Here is an 18770-nt window from a genome sequence, read left to right on the forward strand (position 1 = left end):
TGTTTTTCCTTATCCAGCCCATTACTGCCCGAAGACATTCATTGAGAGAGGAGACGCCATCAGAATTCAAGGCCGACAAACAAGACATGGAGAAATAGATTTGGGTGTCATCGGCGTACTGATAACTCCCAGCTCCATAACTCCGAATGATCTCACCCAGCGGCTTCATATAGATGTTAAATAACATCGGGGACAGAATAGAGTGTGACTTGCCCAAGGTCACCCAATAGCTGAGCTGGGAACTGAATCCTGGTCTCCAGAGTCATACTCCAGCATTCAAACCAATATGCCACACTGGCTGTCATTACAATAATAATATAAGTAACAGTTATGAAACAAATGTTAGGTTAATTGTTGCACTATTCATTACTTTTCCATCATTTTATGTTACTTTTTTTGAGTGGGAAGAAACTCCTTAGAATGATAAAAGGACAACATGAATTTGACAAATTCTTGTGAAAAGACCTATTAAAATGTCCAACAGGATTTTCAAAAACAGCTAAATACCATTACTCACTGCACCAATAAAGTAATTTTGCTCTTACATATTACATTACCGTTGAAACATATCATACCCTTGTTGTCCCCAAATGTAACTAGTTGTGTGTAATTAATAACTAGTAATTCATTTGTTCCAAGTTTGCCTGTGATACACTGAAAGGAAGAGCAGCAGAGAGAATGTGTGCATTGGCAGGAGGAACTATGTTTTTGAAGAAACTGTTAAAATATATTTCTAAATTGTATTGAAAATGTTCAGATGTGTCAATGGTTAACTAAGATTTAAAATGGTTCCTGTTGAAGGCCAGAAAGTCTAGGCCTGGAAGAACATCTTCAAGGACATGTGCTGAGACATAATATAAACAAATGTATTGTTGTTATGCTTTTGTGTAGTATGGTGACTTCATGGGAATGAGGTGTGTCCACTTGGTGGGAAGGTTGATCTTTTGAGAGAACAAAGACTGATGTCACATTCCAGCTTCTAGCATGGACTCTGAAAGAGTATAGATGTATAGTAGCCTGCTGTAAAGTGTAAATAGCAACAAAGTCAATAAACCCTCATTTGAGTGAAAATTTGTGTGGAAGTTACTTTGATCCTGAGTAGCTGAGAAGACTGCATCTGTTCCAGTTGGTACCAGTTCAGAACCACCGGTAACAAGAGACATCAACCATCCCAAAGATCCTTTTTCTCTAACAGAAACCAAAACCTTTTGAAACCTGACTCTCAAAAACAGGCAACAGATCCTCAAGATCTGTCTTCATACTCTTGCTATCCTTTTTAAATGGATAACTGTTCTTTGCCACATGGGGGGAGGTCCTCTGCTTCCAAGTGTTGGAAAAATCACAACAAAAGGTAGGTCCTCCTGCTTTTATGTTTTCTAAGTGTTTGATTTTTATAGTTGTGAATCAGTCTGCATATTTCCCCAGAAGGAAAGAATTCACTATTTCTCTAATTGGGACTAAGCAGTATGTGAGAGATAAGTTGGAAAGGGCGCCTCTTTATTGTGTGGTATTCTGTAGCTGCAGGTGTACTCAAATGTAAAGAATTTCTGAATTCCAAAATGAGGTCTAGCAGACATGAACAAGAATCAGACTACACTCCAATTGTGTACACAACATCACTGTGTGCAATTTAGCTGCACACATTGCCTTCTCTTCTGTGGCTGTCAGAGTCAGTGGCCTGTTACAGACAGCCAAAATAAACTGCTTCGAGTCACAGTGGAGGTATGGTGTTTCAATGATGCATGTGTCCTAAGAGTCCAGAAGTCGCGCCAAAGCCATGGTGTGGCTTTGGTGTGGCTTCTGGACTTTAGGACGCATGCATTTGAAACACCCTACCTCCATGTGATCGAAGCAGCTTTATTTTGGCTGTCCTGTAACAGGCCAGTGTAAAAAAAATTGCAACCTACATAAAGGACAAAAATAAGAGATTAGCACACTCTTTTTAAAGTGCCTTATTCCCAAAGGGATAGAGGCACATTATTTACAAACAGGTTTTATCGCATTCATCATGGCCAAGTGAATGCTGACTGTATACAGCCTAGATGCCAGCCAGGCTTATTCTGCAGTTTTCAAGAATAGGAAAATCCCATTTTTGAAAAGCCGCAAAATAAGCCCGGCTGGTATCTAGGCTGTACATGGGCTGCATAAGGGCTGCATTCACCCAGCCACAGGTGAATATGATAAAACCCGTTTGTAAATTTAAACATGCCTCTATCCCATCAGGGATAAGGTGCTTTAAAGAATGTGCTAATTAATCTCCATAGTCTCTCCCCCATCCTTCCAATTTGCCTCCATTCTGTGCACAGAAGCATACAAGGATGGTGAATCTAATTTCAGCCTTGGTTTCTGGATAGTATCCACCCTTACACTGAGGTGGGTGGCACACAAATCTCTGATGGCAGGGAAATAGGTGAGAGGGGACTCAGGAGGAATAGGGAATTGTCACTGCCACCTCCAGCTTCTGCCACCCGAGGCAGTTGTTTCACTTTGCCCAACAGTGGAATTAGCTGTACGTTTTCTATGTGTTCACCCAGCAGAATTAGCCCTAATGGACATGACATAGGCTCAGAAGTCCAAAACACACTGCAATCTAGTTTGAGACTACTTCAGCTGTCCTGGGAATTACAGTTTATTGTGGCACCAGAGATCTCTGACAAAGAAGGCTAAATGTCTCACAAAACTACAGTTCCCAGAATTCTGTAGCATTGAACCAGTGTAGTTAAAGTGGTCTCAAACTGGATTATTTCTGCAGTGTGTTTTGGACCAGAAATGGGGAATTAATCCATGCTCACCAGTGACCTGTCAGCTCATTCCACTGAGCATTTTCAGACCTCACCAGTGCCTCCTCCCCATCTTCTCCAAAGAGTTCCATCATTGTTCCAAATTCTAAACTATACCCATCTACATAGTGATGGAGGAGACCACCATAATGTTGTTTGTAGGAGCAAACTATATCCCAGAGCCAATGTGTTGCACTGGTTAGAAAGGAGTATGTGGTAGATTCAATTCGCCATTCAGCCCTGATGATCATTGGCCAATCTTGGGCCAGTTCTCTTCCAGGTATGGTAGCCATATTCCAGCTCCTTATATCCTCAAATTATAGTAATTTGCATATAATAATGCAAATTATTCAGGGGCATCACTATGTCACAACAACTATTGCCATTACATTCAGTGATATACGGGCATTACAATTTATGAGTAACATCAGTACTAAAAATATTACTAAGGATTCTGTGTGTGGTGGTATGGGAGGAGGTCAATGACAGGGGATCTGTGGCACCAACCCTAGTGATGCCACTGCATCCACTTCCTCTTCTTTCTTGCATTTTACCAACAGCTCTATACTATAGCAGTCTGAGACCATTTTAACTGCCAGAACTCCAACTTATGACATCCTGGGATTTATAGTTTGGTGAGGAATGTTGAATTCTCTGCTGGAGAGCTCTAGTGCTGACTCTTCCTCCTGTGCTCCAGTTTTGAACTTCCCATGGCCATCCTGCCAGCTGTTCTTGTGAATAGGATGCTGTGTTCAATGTTATTTTCATCTGATCAAACAAAACAGATGGTAGCTTATTACTCTCGTTCTCAAAATAAAAAAGGGGAAATACACTAACCACAGCAGCACATGATCAAGAAATTGCAAAGAAGCAGCAGCAGCAGCATCCTTTTCCACTTCATTTTTCAAGAAAGTTAAATTGCTCTGTTTTCTGATCTCATAATATGGGCTAATCTTCTGGATTTTGAACCACACAATCTATCAGACTGTCTTGAACATCCTGGGACAGAAGAGTTCATCTATAACTTCTTAAGCTTCGGGGCGAGAAGGGAAGCAGAAACATGAGACTGCTGAAGAGGTTTACTCTTCTGAGCTGGGTGCTAATTCCAGGTATTGATTTATTATTTGTTATTAGTTACATTTATATGTTGTTCCCTCCTTCTCTCTTATGAACTCAAGGTGGCATTCACTGATGCCCTCGTCCCCACTGTTTTCTCATAGCAATCCTGTGAAATAAGTCTGGCTGAGGGACAATTAGAGACTCAGCACCACCCATGAACTGTAAGTATTCATGGGAATTAGACTCTGGCTTTCCTAAGTCCCAGTCAAACCACTACACTACACTGCTGGGATGAGAGATGTATGATATCAAGGGTGTGATTTTTAAGGGTAAAGCAGGGTTTCATAAATAAAGGTGCTGAGCAATTGTCATGGAATGCCCAGTGATTCTGAAAATGTATTGACGAAACACCTGATGCCAAAAGGTAGAAAGAAATAGTGGAGGGATTTACTGGAGTATGGTATGATGCAGGCTGGGAACCAGGAACGACAGGTGATAAAATGGGCAAGAGATTCCTCCTGAGGCTAGGGTGTTAACCAGTGTTATAAAATGTGAAGTCTCTAGAAACCATTGTCTCTGTTTAACCCAGTGCCAGTGGATTGGAATTTGCAGATATATCCCAGTTCTGCTGTTTCTCTTTCCTATCTTCCTTGGAAGTTTTCATTTTCTTTTGTAGATTGGGAAGAGATTTGTAGATTGGAAAGTGAAACAGCAGCATCAGAATAAATCTACAAACTCCAGTGCATTGACAGTGGGTTGAACAGAGATAATGATTTCCTGGCACGCTACACATATAGCACTAGTTAGCACTCCAGCCTCATGAGGGATCAGTTGCCCATTTTATGACATCTCTCTGGTTACCAGCCAATATCACACTTCATTCCAATAACTCGCTGCACCATTCATATGGTTTTCTACTCCCCTTGACTTTGGGCAATATGCTTCCTCCCACCTTTGACCCACAATGGCCATTGTTAAAACTGAACATCTCATCTCATCACCATCCCCACAACTTTTGCATTTCTGGTGTTGCTGACACACATTGGAAGTCCTATATAGAGAGCTTACTCAGTTGGCTCCCCCCCTGAACCCAATACTGGAGTCATCGAAAGCCTGCTGTGACGAATTTAATAACTTCTTCGCGGATAAAATCTCTCAGATAAGGGCTGATCTTGACGCTGTTATTTGTTCAGAATCGAGAGTAGAGGCATCCACAGCTTCCGTGGACTCAGTTGTACTGGATCATTTTGAGTCTATAAGTACCGAGGATGTGGACAAGATCCTCAGTAGTGTTAGGAAGACGACATGCTCTCTCGATCCCTGTCCTTCATGGCTGGCAGTTCAAGGGGGAATGGTGGTAACAGAGATGTTGCGCCGAATTGTCAATTCATCTCTCAGGGAGGGCCGATTTCCATTCAGTCTAAAAACGGCCATTGTAAAACCTCTATTAAAAAAGCCCTCCCTTGACCCCCTAATTCAAAATAATTATCGGCCTGTTTCACTGCTGCCATTTCTAGGAAAGGTGATCAAGAGAGCGGTTGCCTCCCAGCTGCAGGAGATCTTGGAGGATACGGATTTTCTAGACCCATTTCAAACCGGCTTCTGGGCGGGCTATGGGGTTGAGACTGCCATGGTCGCCTTAGTCGATGATCTCTGTCTGGGCATGGACGGGGGAGCGTGTCCCTGTTAGTGCTTTTGGACATCTCAGCGGTCTTCGATACCATTGACCATGGTATCCTTCTGGATCGCCTGGGGGAGTTGGGTATCGGGGGCACTGCTCTGCAGTGGTTCCGTTCCTACCCCTCAAGTAGATTCCAGATGGTGGAGCTGGGGTACTGTCGCTCCGATAAGAGGGCCCTTACATCTGAGGTCCCTCAGGGAGCGATCTTGTCCCCTATGCTATTTAACATTTACATGAAGCTGCTGGGAGAGATCATCCAGAGACACGGGGTGCAGTGTTATCAGTACGCTGATGACACCCAAATAGTCTTCTCTGTGTCTCCGACTGATGCAGTGACTAGAGATGGCATCTCTCCTCTAAATGCCTGTCTGGAGTCGGTAATGGGCTGGATGAGGGAAAATAGACTCAGCCTGAATCCAGAGAAAACGGAAGTATTTGTGATAGGTTCCCCTGGTCCAGGGATGGAAATTTTTCCACCTGTCCTAAATGGGGTCACGCTTCCCGTGAAGGACACAGTTCGCAGTCTGGGTGTGCTTCTGGACTCATCGCTTCACCTGACTTCTCAGGTGGATGCGACAGTTAGAAGTGCCTGTTATCAGCTTCGGCTGATATGCCAGCTGCGACCCTTCCTGGGCCGGGGGGACCTTGAAACAGTGGTACATGCACTGGTAACCCCTCGACTTGACTTCTGTAATGCACTCTACATTGGGCAATCCCTTGTACCAAACTCGAAAGCTACAATTGGTCCAGAATATGGCAGCTAGGCTGGTCGCTGGCAACTCCAGAGCCAGCCATATACAGTAACACCGGTATTGAAAGATCTTCATTGGCTGCCAGTCCGCTTCCGGGCGCAATACAAGGTGTTGGTTTTTACCTATAAAGCCCTAAATGGCTTGGGCCCAGGGTACTTGGAGGACCGCCTCTCTCCATACAATCCGCCCCGCACTCTCAGGTTGGGTGGGAAACAACTTTTGAGAGTCCCTGATAAGAGATATGTGGTGTCTGCACATAGGGCTTTTTCTGCTTCGGCCCCGCAGACCTGGAACTCTCTGCCTGATGAGCTCCGCTCAGCCCCCTCCTTGGAGTCTTTCAGGAAAAATCTAAAGACTCACCTCTTTCGTCAAGCTTTCCCCCATGTTCCCTAATTCCATTCTTCTCCCCTTGTGTTGCTGTATTGTGTTGGATGTAATTGGTGCTTTGGTTTTTAACTGTTTTAACTGTGATTGAATGATGGATATTTTTATTGCTGTACTTATTGTTTAATGTGGGGGGGATTTCTTTCTATTGGATTTTGTAGTTTCGGTAGGTTTTTATTACTGTTGTAAACTGCTGTGATCATGGGAATAGCGGAATACAAATAAAGATTCATTCATTCATTCATTCATATATAGAGTGGGAGAAAATATGCACACCTGGCAAGTTGACAAAACTAATTCATAGAATCACACAATCATAGAATCTTAAAATTGGAAGATGCCACAAAGGCTATCTAGTCCAAACCCCTGCCATGCAGGAATATACAGCTACAGAACCTTTGAAAGAGGCCCATCCAAACTCTGTCTAAACAGTCCACCACTCTCCAAGGCAGTCTGTCCTATATCAAACAGTCCTTACATTAAAATAAGCTCTTCTTAATGTTTAGGTGGAATTTCTTTTCTTGTAATCTGAATCCATTGGCTCATATTCTAATGCTGAAGAAAAGAAAGTACCTGACATATACTACTCATATGTGTTCTGCTCACTGCTACAGAAACATGACTTTAAGGAATAAAGAATGATAGGGAGCACTCCCAAACCACCCCAGATTCTTGGTGCCTCATTTGACCACTACCCCACAAACCTTTCAGTTAGCGTACATTAAACACGTGTGCAGGACATGTAGATTATTTTTGGAAAGTGTAGCACATTGATTCAAGGATTCTCTTTTTCACTTGATGCCAAAACAATCAGAAATTATTGCTGGTCCTGGTTTGGTCTGCTGGATTGGATTTTCTTTTCCATTCAGTTGGCTGGCCAGAAAGAGGGGATTAGGAAGCCTACCTATTCATTATTTCTATGAAGGAGGGTCCATGCCAGACCCTTGAAAGGTCAACATTATATTGCATTCCTCTGTATCAACCATGTGATCTTTGCAAGGAAGCATGAGTTGGGAGGACATTTGCTGTATTTGGCATTGGCAAGGCCTGCTCTCCATCCCACAAGCTGCCAGTGGGCTCCAGTCACTGGGCTCCAGTCACAACTGCTCATCTGGTTCACAAGGAAACAAGGGTTGGCTGAGTCCACCTTTCCATCCATCCAATGAAAATGGCCCAGGGCAAACATATGTTTCCCAAAGTGTTCTTGGTTTGAGTGTGTGATGAGTGTCACATGGTCCTTGGTAGAAGAATTAAATACAGTGGAGCCTTGCCTTACACGAGGGATCCATTCCAGACAGCCTCCACCCCTGGCATAAGGCGAATAATGTGTATGCTCGAGCCCCATTCGGTATAATGGGGTTCATGCTTGCGATGGGGTGGCACGTGCGTGAGTGTGTGCGCCATTCATTTAATTGCTGTGCAGCTTCTGCATAAACCGGAAGCCATGTATGGTATGCCCGTGTATAGAGCGGGTTCACTGTAGATATCTTTTTTCATTTCTGTGCCAGTTCAGAACATCACAAATTTTCCCTTCAGACTTCACATTTTGTTCAGAGGTGAGGAAAGCCCAGAGAGACCTTGTTGAGAATGTCATGCCCAGTACTGCTACTCTGTTCCTAGAGGCAGACAAAGCAGCAGAATCTCCTTTGCTGACCAAAATGTATGGAGGAACGAGTGGGGGCACATATATGGGCGCAAAGACTTACTGAATATGCAAGGGCAAGCAATGTATTTGGCACGACACAGGCATGACTGTATAGCAAAGGATGGATGATCAGTACCTACACTTTCTTTTGCTTTCCACAGGTTGCTGGGCACTCAATGGTCCAAACAACGTGAATGGTTACATAGGAGGATCACTCTCTGTGTGCTGCCATTATGACAAAGGCTATGAAAATAACTCTAAATATTGGTGCAAATTTCAAAAAATCTGGAACATCTTTAGGATCTCTTGTAATGTGTTAGTTAGATCAAAATTAGACAAAAAGGTGAAAGACAACAGAATCTCTATCCAAGACAATGAAAAAAACCAGTACTTCCAAGTGATCATGGAAAACCTGACATTAGAAGATATTGGTCATTATCGGTGTGGTATAAGACGTGTTTTTCCTGATTTAACACACGATGTTAAAGTGACTGTATACCCAGGTAAACATTTCTACTTCTTCTCTTACTGTAATGATAAAAATGGAAGGATGAGGAATTGCAACTGCATGCGTATTTTGGTGTAAGTGGAAGAGTTAAATATCTCCAGCATAAATGAAGCTTTCCTGTTCATGCAGTAGCACATTGTGGCTGGTGTCCTTTTCACGAATTACAATGGGCTGAGTATGACACCAATTTACATTTACAGTTATGTTACAGATCAGAATTCTGTTCCAACCATGTAACAAACAGAAGTCTTCTCAAAACCTCTCTTTTAAACTGTACAATACCCCCCTGTCCCCCACAACACAGCCATTTCCTTGTAGCTGGAGAACAGAGAGATGGGCAGGGATGTACACAGCTCTTTCCCTGCAGTTGGACACAATGCAATAGACATCTGCAAATATTCTGGAGATGCCTTTCACAGCACATCTACCTATGGGGAAAAGTGCTGGATTAATCCCCACACATCCCTCTGTTCTCCAGCAACATGGAAATGGCTGGGTTGGGAAGTGGGAACTGAGCTACATGAAAGGTTGTGGGGAGTAAAATTGGGAGATGCAGCTACACAGAGATCTAGCTATGTTTCTTGATCCAGGATTGCAGTTAGTATATTTTTTTTAATACCAAGAATGATCAGAACCAGCCTTTTTTGTTCTGATCCTCTCCAGTGTTTGTCTTTAGCTCCCACCTTAGAACCAGAAGAAGGACCAACAATTATTGAACCATCAGGAAGGCTATCAACTGCTGAACAAGAAGAAAAGCTACCAGCTACTGAAAAACCAGTAACTCCCTCCATCATTCATTCAGAGAACACAGATGAATCCAATACCAGCCCTCACCTCACTCCCCCAGAGTAAGTATTGTTTTTTCCCTCTGGGTAACAATGTGAACTCCTTGCTAGGTAGAATTAGTTACCATGAAATGCTTTCAAGATCCACTTTTCATCAGAAACATCCAAGCATTTGGATTACTGACTGAGTTGTCAAATTAAATTGAGAGATTGCTGGAAAACTTTCTGCTATGTGATGTTGGCACTGATATGACAGACTCTGGATGTCTCTCCAGATAAGACTACTTAGAGGTATTATAATTAGTACAGTGTGGCAGTCAACGATTCTAAGAAGGAAAGACACCAATGGCTTAAGAGCAAACTATTTATAAGTCTTTATTATAGGAACTCCATTCAATGGTGCGTTACAGACCGCCATTTAGTACGCGCTCCGCACGTACTAGGGTTAGGAAGGGGTGTGCTAGGGTTAGAAAGGGTCTTATCTTCCTAACTGGCCCTGTCCCTAGTACGCACAGAGCACGTAGTAAATGGCAGCGCCCGTCCACACGGGCACCAACATCTTTACGTCTCAGACGCACAGCGTCTGGACGTCGCGCAGCAGAAGCGACACTGTGAGTGCGCGCCTCGCGGTCTGGCCGCTGGGGCTTCTCAGCGCAGCTAATGGTGGCGGCGGCAAACCGCCTGCTTTTGGGTGGTCTGTAGCGCGCCTAAGATAGGAAAGTTACTGAGAGAGCTGTTCTAATGTAGCTACATGTCTAAGAGGCTATTCAGAAAGCGAAAATAATCCGGGATGAATCTGGGTTGAATCTTTGTTGTTCATATGCATCCTGAGTGCACCCAATTCAGTTTTGGGGGGAGCCTGTCAAAAACCCCACTTGACCTGGAATAATCAATACTGAGGGTTTTTTTTCCAGGGTTTTAAAAAAGATTTGCATCATTGGTAGCGTGACTAACGATATGAATAAACCCAGGATTTAACCCTGCATGCCCGGCTGCATCTTTCCTTTCCGATGAGGGGAGAGGAGGACTCTCTCTCTCTCTCTCTCTCTCCCTCCCTCTTCCTCTCCCTCTCCTTCTCTCTTTCATTTCCACCCACCTGCACAGTCTCTTGGTAGCCAGCAGCTCCAGGGAGTAGTGGGAGACATTGCCCCACTGCCACCACCACCGCTGCCTGAATACACCCAGTTGGGGACAGTTTCTCCCAGGGGCCGTCAGCACCCTTGGGATGGAAGTGCAGGCTGGTGAGCATGTCTCAGCAACAGCATGCTAAGAGATCCAGTTCTGATGAAAAAATAATGTGTTTAACAAACCTGGAATGTGTAGGTTGGCTTATTCGAATCAAAAACATATCTGAATGGCTGCTAGAATGGTCTCAGAGAAGAGTGGGGGTAGGAAGAGGAGTGGAAACATCCCTAAGAGTGTCAGAGGTTTATCACACAGGGCTTTTTGCAGCTCAGATCCAGGGTGACTCCTGGTTCAGCTTCCATTGCCCTTCCGAATCGAGGGGGAATCGAATCCAAGGCAAGTCACGTGATGCAGATTCAAGCAAAGGGAAGTGAGTCCAAATTGTGTTACCACACCGGTCCATACCATGCAGATTCAACAATTTGAATTGGGACCCTTGCGCATACTCAGTGGAGGTCTGGACGCTGTCCTCCTTCCCAGCCCCCTCCTTAGCTGTCATCCTTCATTGGGCTGAAGGAGCAGTCAGGGGATGATGGGTTAGGTCGCAGGGGGTCACTGGAGCCAGGATCGGACTGAAGGAGCAGTCAGGGGATGAGGGCATAGGTCGCAAGTGGTCACTGGAGCCAGGATCGGGCTGAAGGAGCAATCCAGGGAAGATGAGATAGGTCGCAGGGGGTCACTGGAGCCAGGATTGAGCTGAAGGAGCAGTTAAGGGATGATGGGATAGGTTGCAGGGGGTCACTGGAGCCAGGATCGGGCTAAAGGAGCAGTCAGGGGATGGTGGGATATGTTGCAGGGTGGCAGAGAGGATGAGATGGGGATACAGGAGCAGTCAGGGGATGATGGGATGTGTGCCAGGGTGGCAGAGAGGATGAGATGGGGATACACGAGCAGTCAGGGGATGATGGGATGTGTGCCAGGGTGGCAGAGAGGACGATATGGCATGAAGGAGGAGGAGGGGGATGAAGGAGCAGCATGCAGGGGGCCAAGGGGGGTGACATCGGAGTGATCTTTCACACCAGACCAATTTGAAGTGAAATCGAAGTGAGCTTGAAAGTGAATTCTGTGGATTCGCTTTTTTTCCAATTTCACCAAAATGAGGGGTCACTTTGGAATCAAAGTGACTTGTCCATCATCTTATGCTGATCCTTTCTCATGCAAACATTTCTACATACACACAAATATTGTGTTTCCTTTGTCAACTAAAACCATTTTCCAAGTTCTCCCTCACCCCCTTTGTTAGTCAATTGTTCCACATTAAAAAGGGACCAACAGCAGTATTAGCAGGTTTTGCCCCTCATAACATAACATAACATAACATGATGTTCCTGGTGCTTTGTCCTCTCATTGAATCTACATGTACATATTATGAATTTCATTGAGGTTCTGTAAAATTACAAACATTTTGGAATATATTATGAAACAGTGTAAAAATGGATCATGGGAGGTGTAGAAAGGAACATATGCCCAAATAGTCATATAGAGCTCATTTGTGCCAAAGTATGGTACATTATATGGTCAAGAAAAAAGGAGTGATGTGGATCTTTTTATCAGCCATAATTATACACAATTAAATCTCTTTGTATTAAACAGTTTGCATAATCTATTGATCACTGAATCTGAATTGTCCAGTCTTTTTAAAGAACTGGCTTACAAATTATGGAATGCTGGATGTCCCATTGTTTCATTAATCAGCCCAAATAAGTGTTTTATGCCATGCTCAGCTCACCAGTCATTGTGTTGCTGATTGTGGCACAATTCTGCTTGACTTCTGTTTAAAACAGGTCATAGACACAACAGGTGTATTATCTGGATGGGTTTTTTTGTGCTTGTTGTGTATGAACAGTGTATTTCTTCAAGAAAATGTCCTTTAAAGGGAAGATGTGGAAATGAGGATACTGTCTTTCTAAAGAAGAGAATACATAATGAAAATTGGCATTGTGAGTGTGTGTGTGCTTTTTTTAACAAAATTAATTTTTGTCAACAGTTCTGAGGAAGCAAAGGTCCAACTTTTGATATATTGCATAGTTCCACTGGTTAGTCTCCTCTTACTTGCAGCTGTGGTCTTGGTTGCAGTTTCCAGGAAAAAGAGAACAGGTAAGAGCAACACTCTGACATTGTTGCATTATGGTGTGTCAATTCATTGCTGCGCCTTTGTCCTGTACTTCCTTTCCCTTCAGTCACAGTTTTACAGTTTCTTTCAGTGAAAGTAAAAGACAGCTTGCTTTCTTGGGAGGAAGCACCATTGAGCACACCTGTTCTCACTGAATACGTATACGTTAGGCTGAATGGTCACAGTCTTGTTCACGCATACTTGAGAATAAGCCCAAACAGGGAAAATTTAACCTAGTTTTGCATAAAATGTTAACCATGAAAAAGATGCAGGTCTTCATGACAGGTTTACTGCTAGAATGAGAGAGGAAATCATGTGGCCCTCCACATGATGATATTGGACTGCAAATCCCAGAAGACCTGGACAGAATAGTGAATGATAAAGAGGGTGGAAAGGAGCCATGATTCCCACCTCTGTACATGAAAGAGGACTAACTGGTCCCACCATCGAACAGAGTGAGACAGTCTGGAATGTTATGAAAAAGCAAGTCATTTTTAGTTAATAATTTTTGTGATTGTGTTTCCACTGATTGTATTTGCTCTACCTCAGATAGCAAAATCTTGAGATGAGTCAGACCTATGGATGGTGGGCCAGGACTATTGGTTGCAATAGGCCAATCCACACTGGAATATTAAGAAGGCAAAAGTAGTGGTTCCAGAAAGATGTATTTCTTTAAAGCTTTCTGTTTTGAACATAAATCTCCTAGCTGTGTGAAATCTTTTCAGTTTATAAATTAAGAAATCAATATTTTAACTGAATTTGGTGAGTCTACTGTTAAGGAAAACTTGATTTATTCAGCAGACCACAGTTGTTAGAAAATTTAAAATTTCCTCAGATTTACTTGTCATAAAGAGCCTGCACTCCACATGGGAGTGGTGATGTAGAGCTGTGAAATAAATCTGCTTCCTTGGTATAAAAAAAAAAATGGAGGAAATTGCATTCAATAAACTGGAGATTATACTTTTAAAATAGTATAAAACCCAACAATGGCACCAAGAACAGAAAATCTAAGTGATGGGAAAATAATAAAATAAGACAATTTGCTAACATCATGATCTCCCGTTTAAAACAGGCTTACTCATTATGTCTCAGGGAAGAGCAACCTTTTGCATATCTGTTGTGAACTATCTTGCTGTTGTTTTTAAGGAAGACGTTATGTTTTCAGGCTTTAATTATATACCTGTTAGGGTTGCCAGGTCAGGATCATCCCAGACCCTGAGATTTTCAGGGCAGAGCCTGATTCCTAGGCATGGCTCTTGGTCCTGTCATAGGGATGAGCCCTCATGATATCACAGTGGAGAAGTGAGGAAGATGAGCTAAATAAATAAATATATTAATCCCCAGCCACCCACTTTTCCAGCAGTTTGCTACAATTTGACTGAAGTCAATTGAGGTTTGCAAATTGAAGCAAGCTGCATGACCAGCTAGAATACTACAGGCAGAAAAGGAGGCACCCTTGCTTCCCATCCTGAACTATCTTGGTTTCCATGGCCAAGTGGAGATTTGAAACCTGGTTTCCCAGTGTCCTATTCCAGTGCTCAAATCTTTGGTTGTGCCTGTGTGTATTTTGACTCACTGATTTCTGTCTGCTGCCCCCATTTCAGGATCGTGTTTGCAAAGGAAAGAGGAAATGAACATGTCAGTCATGGTAAGGCAAACTATCGTATCATCCCTTCATACCTTCATAGCATTCAGTCTTAACACCAATTTCCAAAAGATTTCATAGTATCAGAGGAAAGGTTTACTGTACAGGGAGAATATAACTAAAACTATACTTGAATATTTCGTTAGATATATAAATGCTCCACCTTCAAAGCGTCTGGAAGCCATTTTATTTTTCCTGTCTGTTTCACCCCAGAGTCATCCACCCTAACATATTCTAATGACATCAATCACTATAGCATATTATTAACTTCAGTATTAACTTGGGAATCTAGAATGTTGGGTGAAATGACTACAATTAATACCATAATAAATTAATCAATGAGTCAAGCTCTGTGTGTGCCCACTGTTGCCATTTTCTTTGACAACCCTCTTGTGTGCTTTTTTGTTTTCAAACCATGTTTCTAATGTTTCCTCATACTGTGTTGTTGTTGTTGTTGTTGTTGTTGATTTGTTGCTATTACAGTATACTCCTTGTGGTCCTCCAACAACTGCAATACACCTTTCCATTGCCCTCTCAAACTTGTTAAAGCCCCCCAGAGCTACTTTAGACCCAGAGGAATTTTCTCTTCCACACAGATGCAGGCACACAGACACCCAAACCTATTAATTCTTTTTAGTCACCTCCAGGGGTTTTTTTTAAAGCCTATATTGCATTAGCATAACACCCTCCTCTCCCCCCCCCCCCCCCCCCCCCCCCCACACACACACAAAGCTGGCAAAATTCTCCTTCATGGTTTCTGGAAGGAATTGAGGGTTTTAAAAAAATGGAGCAGGGGGGGAAGCATGGTCATTCTAGGTGTAGCAGAGTATGTGTATGGCCTCTAAACTTGGGCAAATGGTCTACCTGTTCTGTCCAATGTTTTACTGTGCAATCCTATCTATATTCTTCCCAGAGGTACATTCTATTGAATGGGCTTTAATCCCACCCAAGTATCCATTGGATGGCAACACATGTCTACCTTGACCAGCAGCATAACATGGGCACAATACAACAGATAGATTGCAGTTTTGAAGTATATTGATTCTTTGTATCACTGCTGTCCTTGGGGAAAAGCAGCCAGCTGGAAATGCCTTCAGGAGGGAACCATTGTTATTTTACAACAGAAGCTGCACATTCTAATATACTTGCAAAACAGGTGCAATACATTCTCTAACACTGACTGGGAATATTTAATGCATATTTAATTTAATTTGAACTTTATATCTATTTTTTTTTAAGAATATCTATCATCTGCTGTCCAATTGGCTCAACAGAAAGGTAATCAGTAAACTGTACCTCTCTGATATACTGACTCCCAACAGTTCTCATAATCCTTGATCATTGTGTACCCTTCAAATGTCCTGATCTGGCAAGGATAGTCCCAATTAATCCTCTGTTGTCCCTCTTTTTCAGCTGCTTTTCAAAAGGCAGTTTCTCTCTCCTCCTTCCATTTTTGCCCTTTGTTCCCAGCTTACTACAGTTGCTTCAAACTGAGTTCAAAGTAGTTTGATCTCAATTAACTCAAAGAGGGGAGGAAAGAGGAGGGGTGAAATAATGTACTTCCCTATAGACTCAGGAAAAAGTAAACAGCTGCAGCCTCTCCTAGCATACTCATTGTTCCTCATTAATAACCTCTGTCATCTTAACCACACTCCAATATTACTTGGTCACAAACATTGGTACTGGGGAGGATGCCATTGGTCTTGCTTGTCGGGGCAGATAGGAGCTGTTATCCACAGCATCTGAAGAGTGTTAGATTCCCTTTCCTTGTTCTAAATTCTTATTTCTGGGAAGTGAGATGATGGAGAAGTGGCTAAAGCCAGTATATAACAAAGACTCTCACTGCGGTGCATCTTTTTGTGTTGTCAGGACTCCAACACACATTGGTTTCACATTTTTAAAGCTTTGTTCTTAGTGGCATGTTAACTAAACTGCTGGCCAATATAAATCTAATTTAATGCCAGGAGTATAGTGTTTTGTATGCTTCTCTATGGAACAATATAAATAGAAACAAACCTAAAGACAGATTTCAGAACCCATCTCTTATTTTATACCTGTATGATTCCAGAGTAAAGTTGCATTTCACCCAATGGGCCAGATGCTTCTTTGCTTAGGATCCAGTTGCATCTCGCTTGCCCTTTTCAAAGTTTTAGTCTGTTGCTGTGATTTGCTTTCTAAGTTTGGTTCATTTCCTGCCTCTTGCCCAGGTATCTACACACAATACAGAATATGTCCACACAGAGGACACTATTCTAGACCACCCTCCAGATGCTGAAGGGACAGGGCTCTACCGGATTGTTGAGGTCCAGCCAGAATATAACTATGATGAGATCCACATTCAGGAAGAGGTAAGAAGAAATGCATAGTGTAATCAGTGTACTTTGTCGTTGTTTGTTGTTGCATGCCTTCAAGTACTTCTTGGCATGGTGATCCTAAGGCAAACCTATCATAGGGCTTTCTTGGGAAGTTTCTTCAAATGTGGTTTGCCATTGTCATCCTCTAAGGTTGAAAGAGTGGGACTTACCCAAGGTCACCCAGTGGGTTTGTTGCCATCTGTTAAAAACTGTCAACACATCCAGTTCTCTTGTCACCAAGGCAAGGGAGAGACTGGTCTCTCAGGAACAGTTCAGTCATCTTCCCTGAAATCTCATATCCTTGAAACTAGTTATAAGTTGATTTTATCCCTCCCCCCCCTTTTTTTTTTCATTCAATGAACTCAAGATGGTGCATATCAGTGCTTCCCAAGGTATCTGATGAGAGGGATGGACAATTCCCCCCCCCCCCCCCCCCATCCCCCACTGTGACAGGAACCAGTACCATATTCATGTCCATTGGCTAGTATTGTTTCTTTCTTTCCTGGAAGCCCACAAAGGACTGATAGCCAATGACTCATGGACCACCACTGGTCCATGGATCATCACTTTGAGTAGCACTGTTGTACTTGATTGAGCTCTTTCCCACTTTATTTTCACAACAATCTCCTGAAATAAGCCAGGCTAAGAGAATGGCATTCCTCAAGTCAACCAGTGAGCTTCATGGCTCAGTTGAGCCTAAAATCTGTATCACCCAAGTCCTAACCCAACATCCTAAGCACTACCCCTCAATGGCTCTGTGACTTACTCTCCCATGAATCAGATTCCTTTTCTTAATAATTAACAATATTTGTAGTTATTAATCATACAATATTTAATTTAATTTAAAACATTATTAAATGTATTTAATGCACCACCTGTCTGTAGTGAGTGACAGTACACTTGGTGTAACCTTAGTTCCACTGCCTCCCATGTTTAGCTCCAGCCCTGACCAAGTTAGAGAGTAGTAACATGGATCTCCTGAGAGGAGGGGAGAAAGCCATGCCCAGTTGACACTAGCACCAACAGGCTGAATGGGGCTTTCTTTGGATCAAAGCTTGCTTGTATTTTTCCTCTTATTTTATTTCAGGCTGTGGAGAAGAGAGATGAAGATCCTTATATCACACTGGGTCTTTCAGATGCACAGGAACAGACCATCTATGATAATGTGAGTCTCCCCAACCAAGCAACTTTGCAGCTACCTTCTCAGGAGGCCTTATATGCAAAGGTGAACAAGAAGCCTGCCCAGAAGGGATGTGCATTGGATCTGACCAAAATCCAAACATAAGGAGGAATGGTTTAGCTGCTTCCCAATGCAAAGAGGCCTTGGAACAGAGCCAGACATCAACCTAGCCAAACCTTCATGAGATCTTCAGATAGGTAGAGTCCAGCACCAAAAATAGTGAGGGTTCTGTGGAAAACATCCAGGCTTTCAGAAAGAGGGAGAGAAAAAATGGGGATGAGAGAGTGTAGGGTCCACAAACTTGCTAGGAGTCTCCAATCACAACATTTGGGAGGTGGAATTGCAACTTCGATGAAAATTAATGGTTCCATCTTCCTTCTTCTTTGTGCTTGAAGTCAAAGAGCGAGAGAATGCATGAACAGGTTAGGTTTTAACTATTTAATTTATGGAGTTTGCTTGGGGCCTTCTGTTGTTTAACTGCTTTGGTTTACAGCATCTTCTCTTTTTTAATTATACACTTACCCTTATTTATCCCATTCGATCTCTGTGCCTCCCAATCAACCCCACTTTTCCAAACTCTTTATCTGTAATATGCTTCTTTTTCCCCATTGTTACTACTGTAGTACTATTAGTATATGTTCCTTAACATCTTTGTTATGCCCAAGATTGTAAGGGCAACCTGTTTATCCTGAGAGCGTG

General features: G+C 42.8%; 1 protein-coding gene across 2 annotated transcripts in view; it reads left to right on the forward strand.

The window, feature by feature from the left end:
* Window positions 1-3791: 3791 nt before the first annotated feature.
* LOC121920862 (CMRF35-like molecule 6) overlaps window positions 3792-18770 on the forward strand; it is a 35679-nt gene continuing 20700 nt past the window's right edge. The window contains exons 1-8 of one of the 2 annotated variants that reach the window (XM_042448115.1): window positions 3792-3889; window positions 8463-8804; window positions 9486-9657; window positions 12767-12876; window positions 14497-14540; window positions 15777-15815; window positions 16745-16885; window positions 17979-18056. In XM_042448115.1, the coding sequence (XP_042304049.1) occupies window positions 3841-3889; window positions 8463-8804; window positions 9486-9657; window positions 12767-12876; window positions 14497-14540; window positions 15777-15815; window positions 16745-16885; window positions 17979-18056 (975 nt within the window). In that variant the 5' untranslated portion in view covers window positions 3792-3840. Of the gene's footprint in view, window positions 3890-8462; window positions 8805-9485; window positions 9658-12766; window positions 12877-14496; window positions 14541-15776; window positions 15816-16744; window positions 16886-17978; window positions 18522-18770 lie in introns of those variants that run through there. The other variant, XM_042448114.1, reaches the window with a different exon arrangement.

This window comes from Sceloporus undulatus, chromosome 2, assembly GCF_019175285.1.
Source record: "Sceloporus undulatus isolate JIND9_A2432 ecotype Alabama chromosome 2, SceUnd_v1.1, whole genome shotgun sequence".
NCBI classification, from domain to species: Eukaryota; Metazoa; Chordata; class Lepidosauria; order Squamata; family Phrynosomatidae; genus Sceloporus; species Sceloporus undulatus.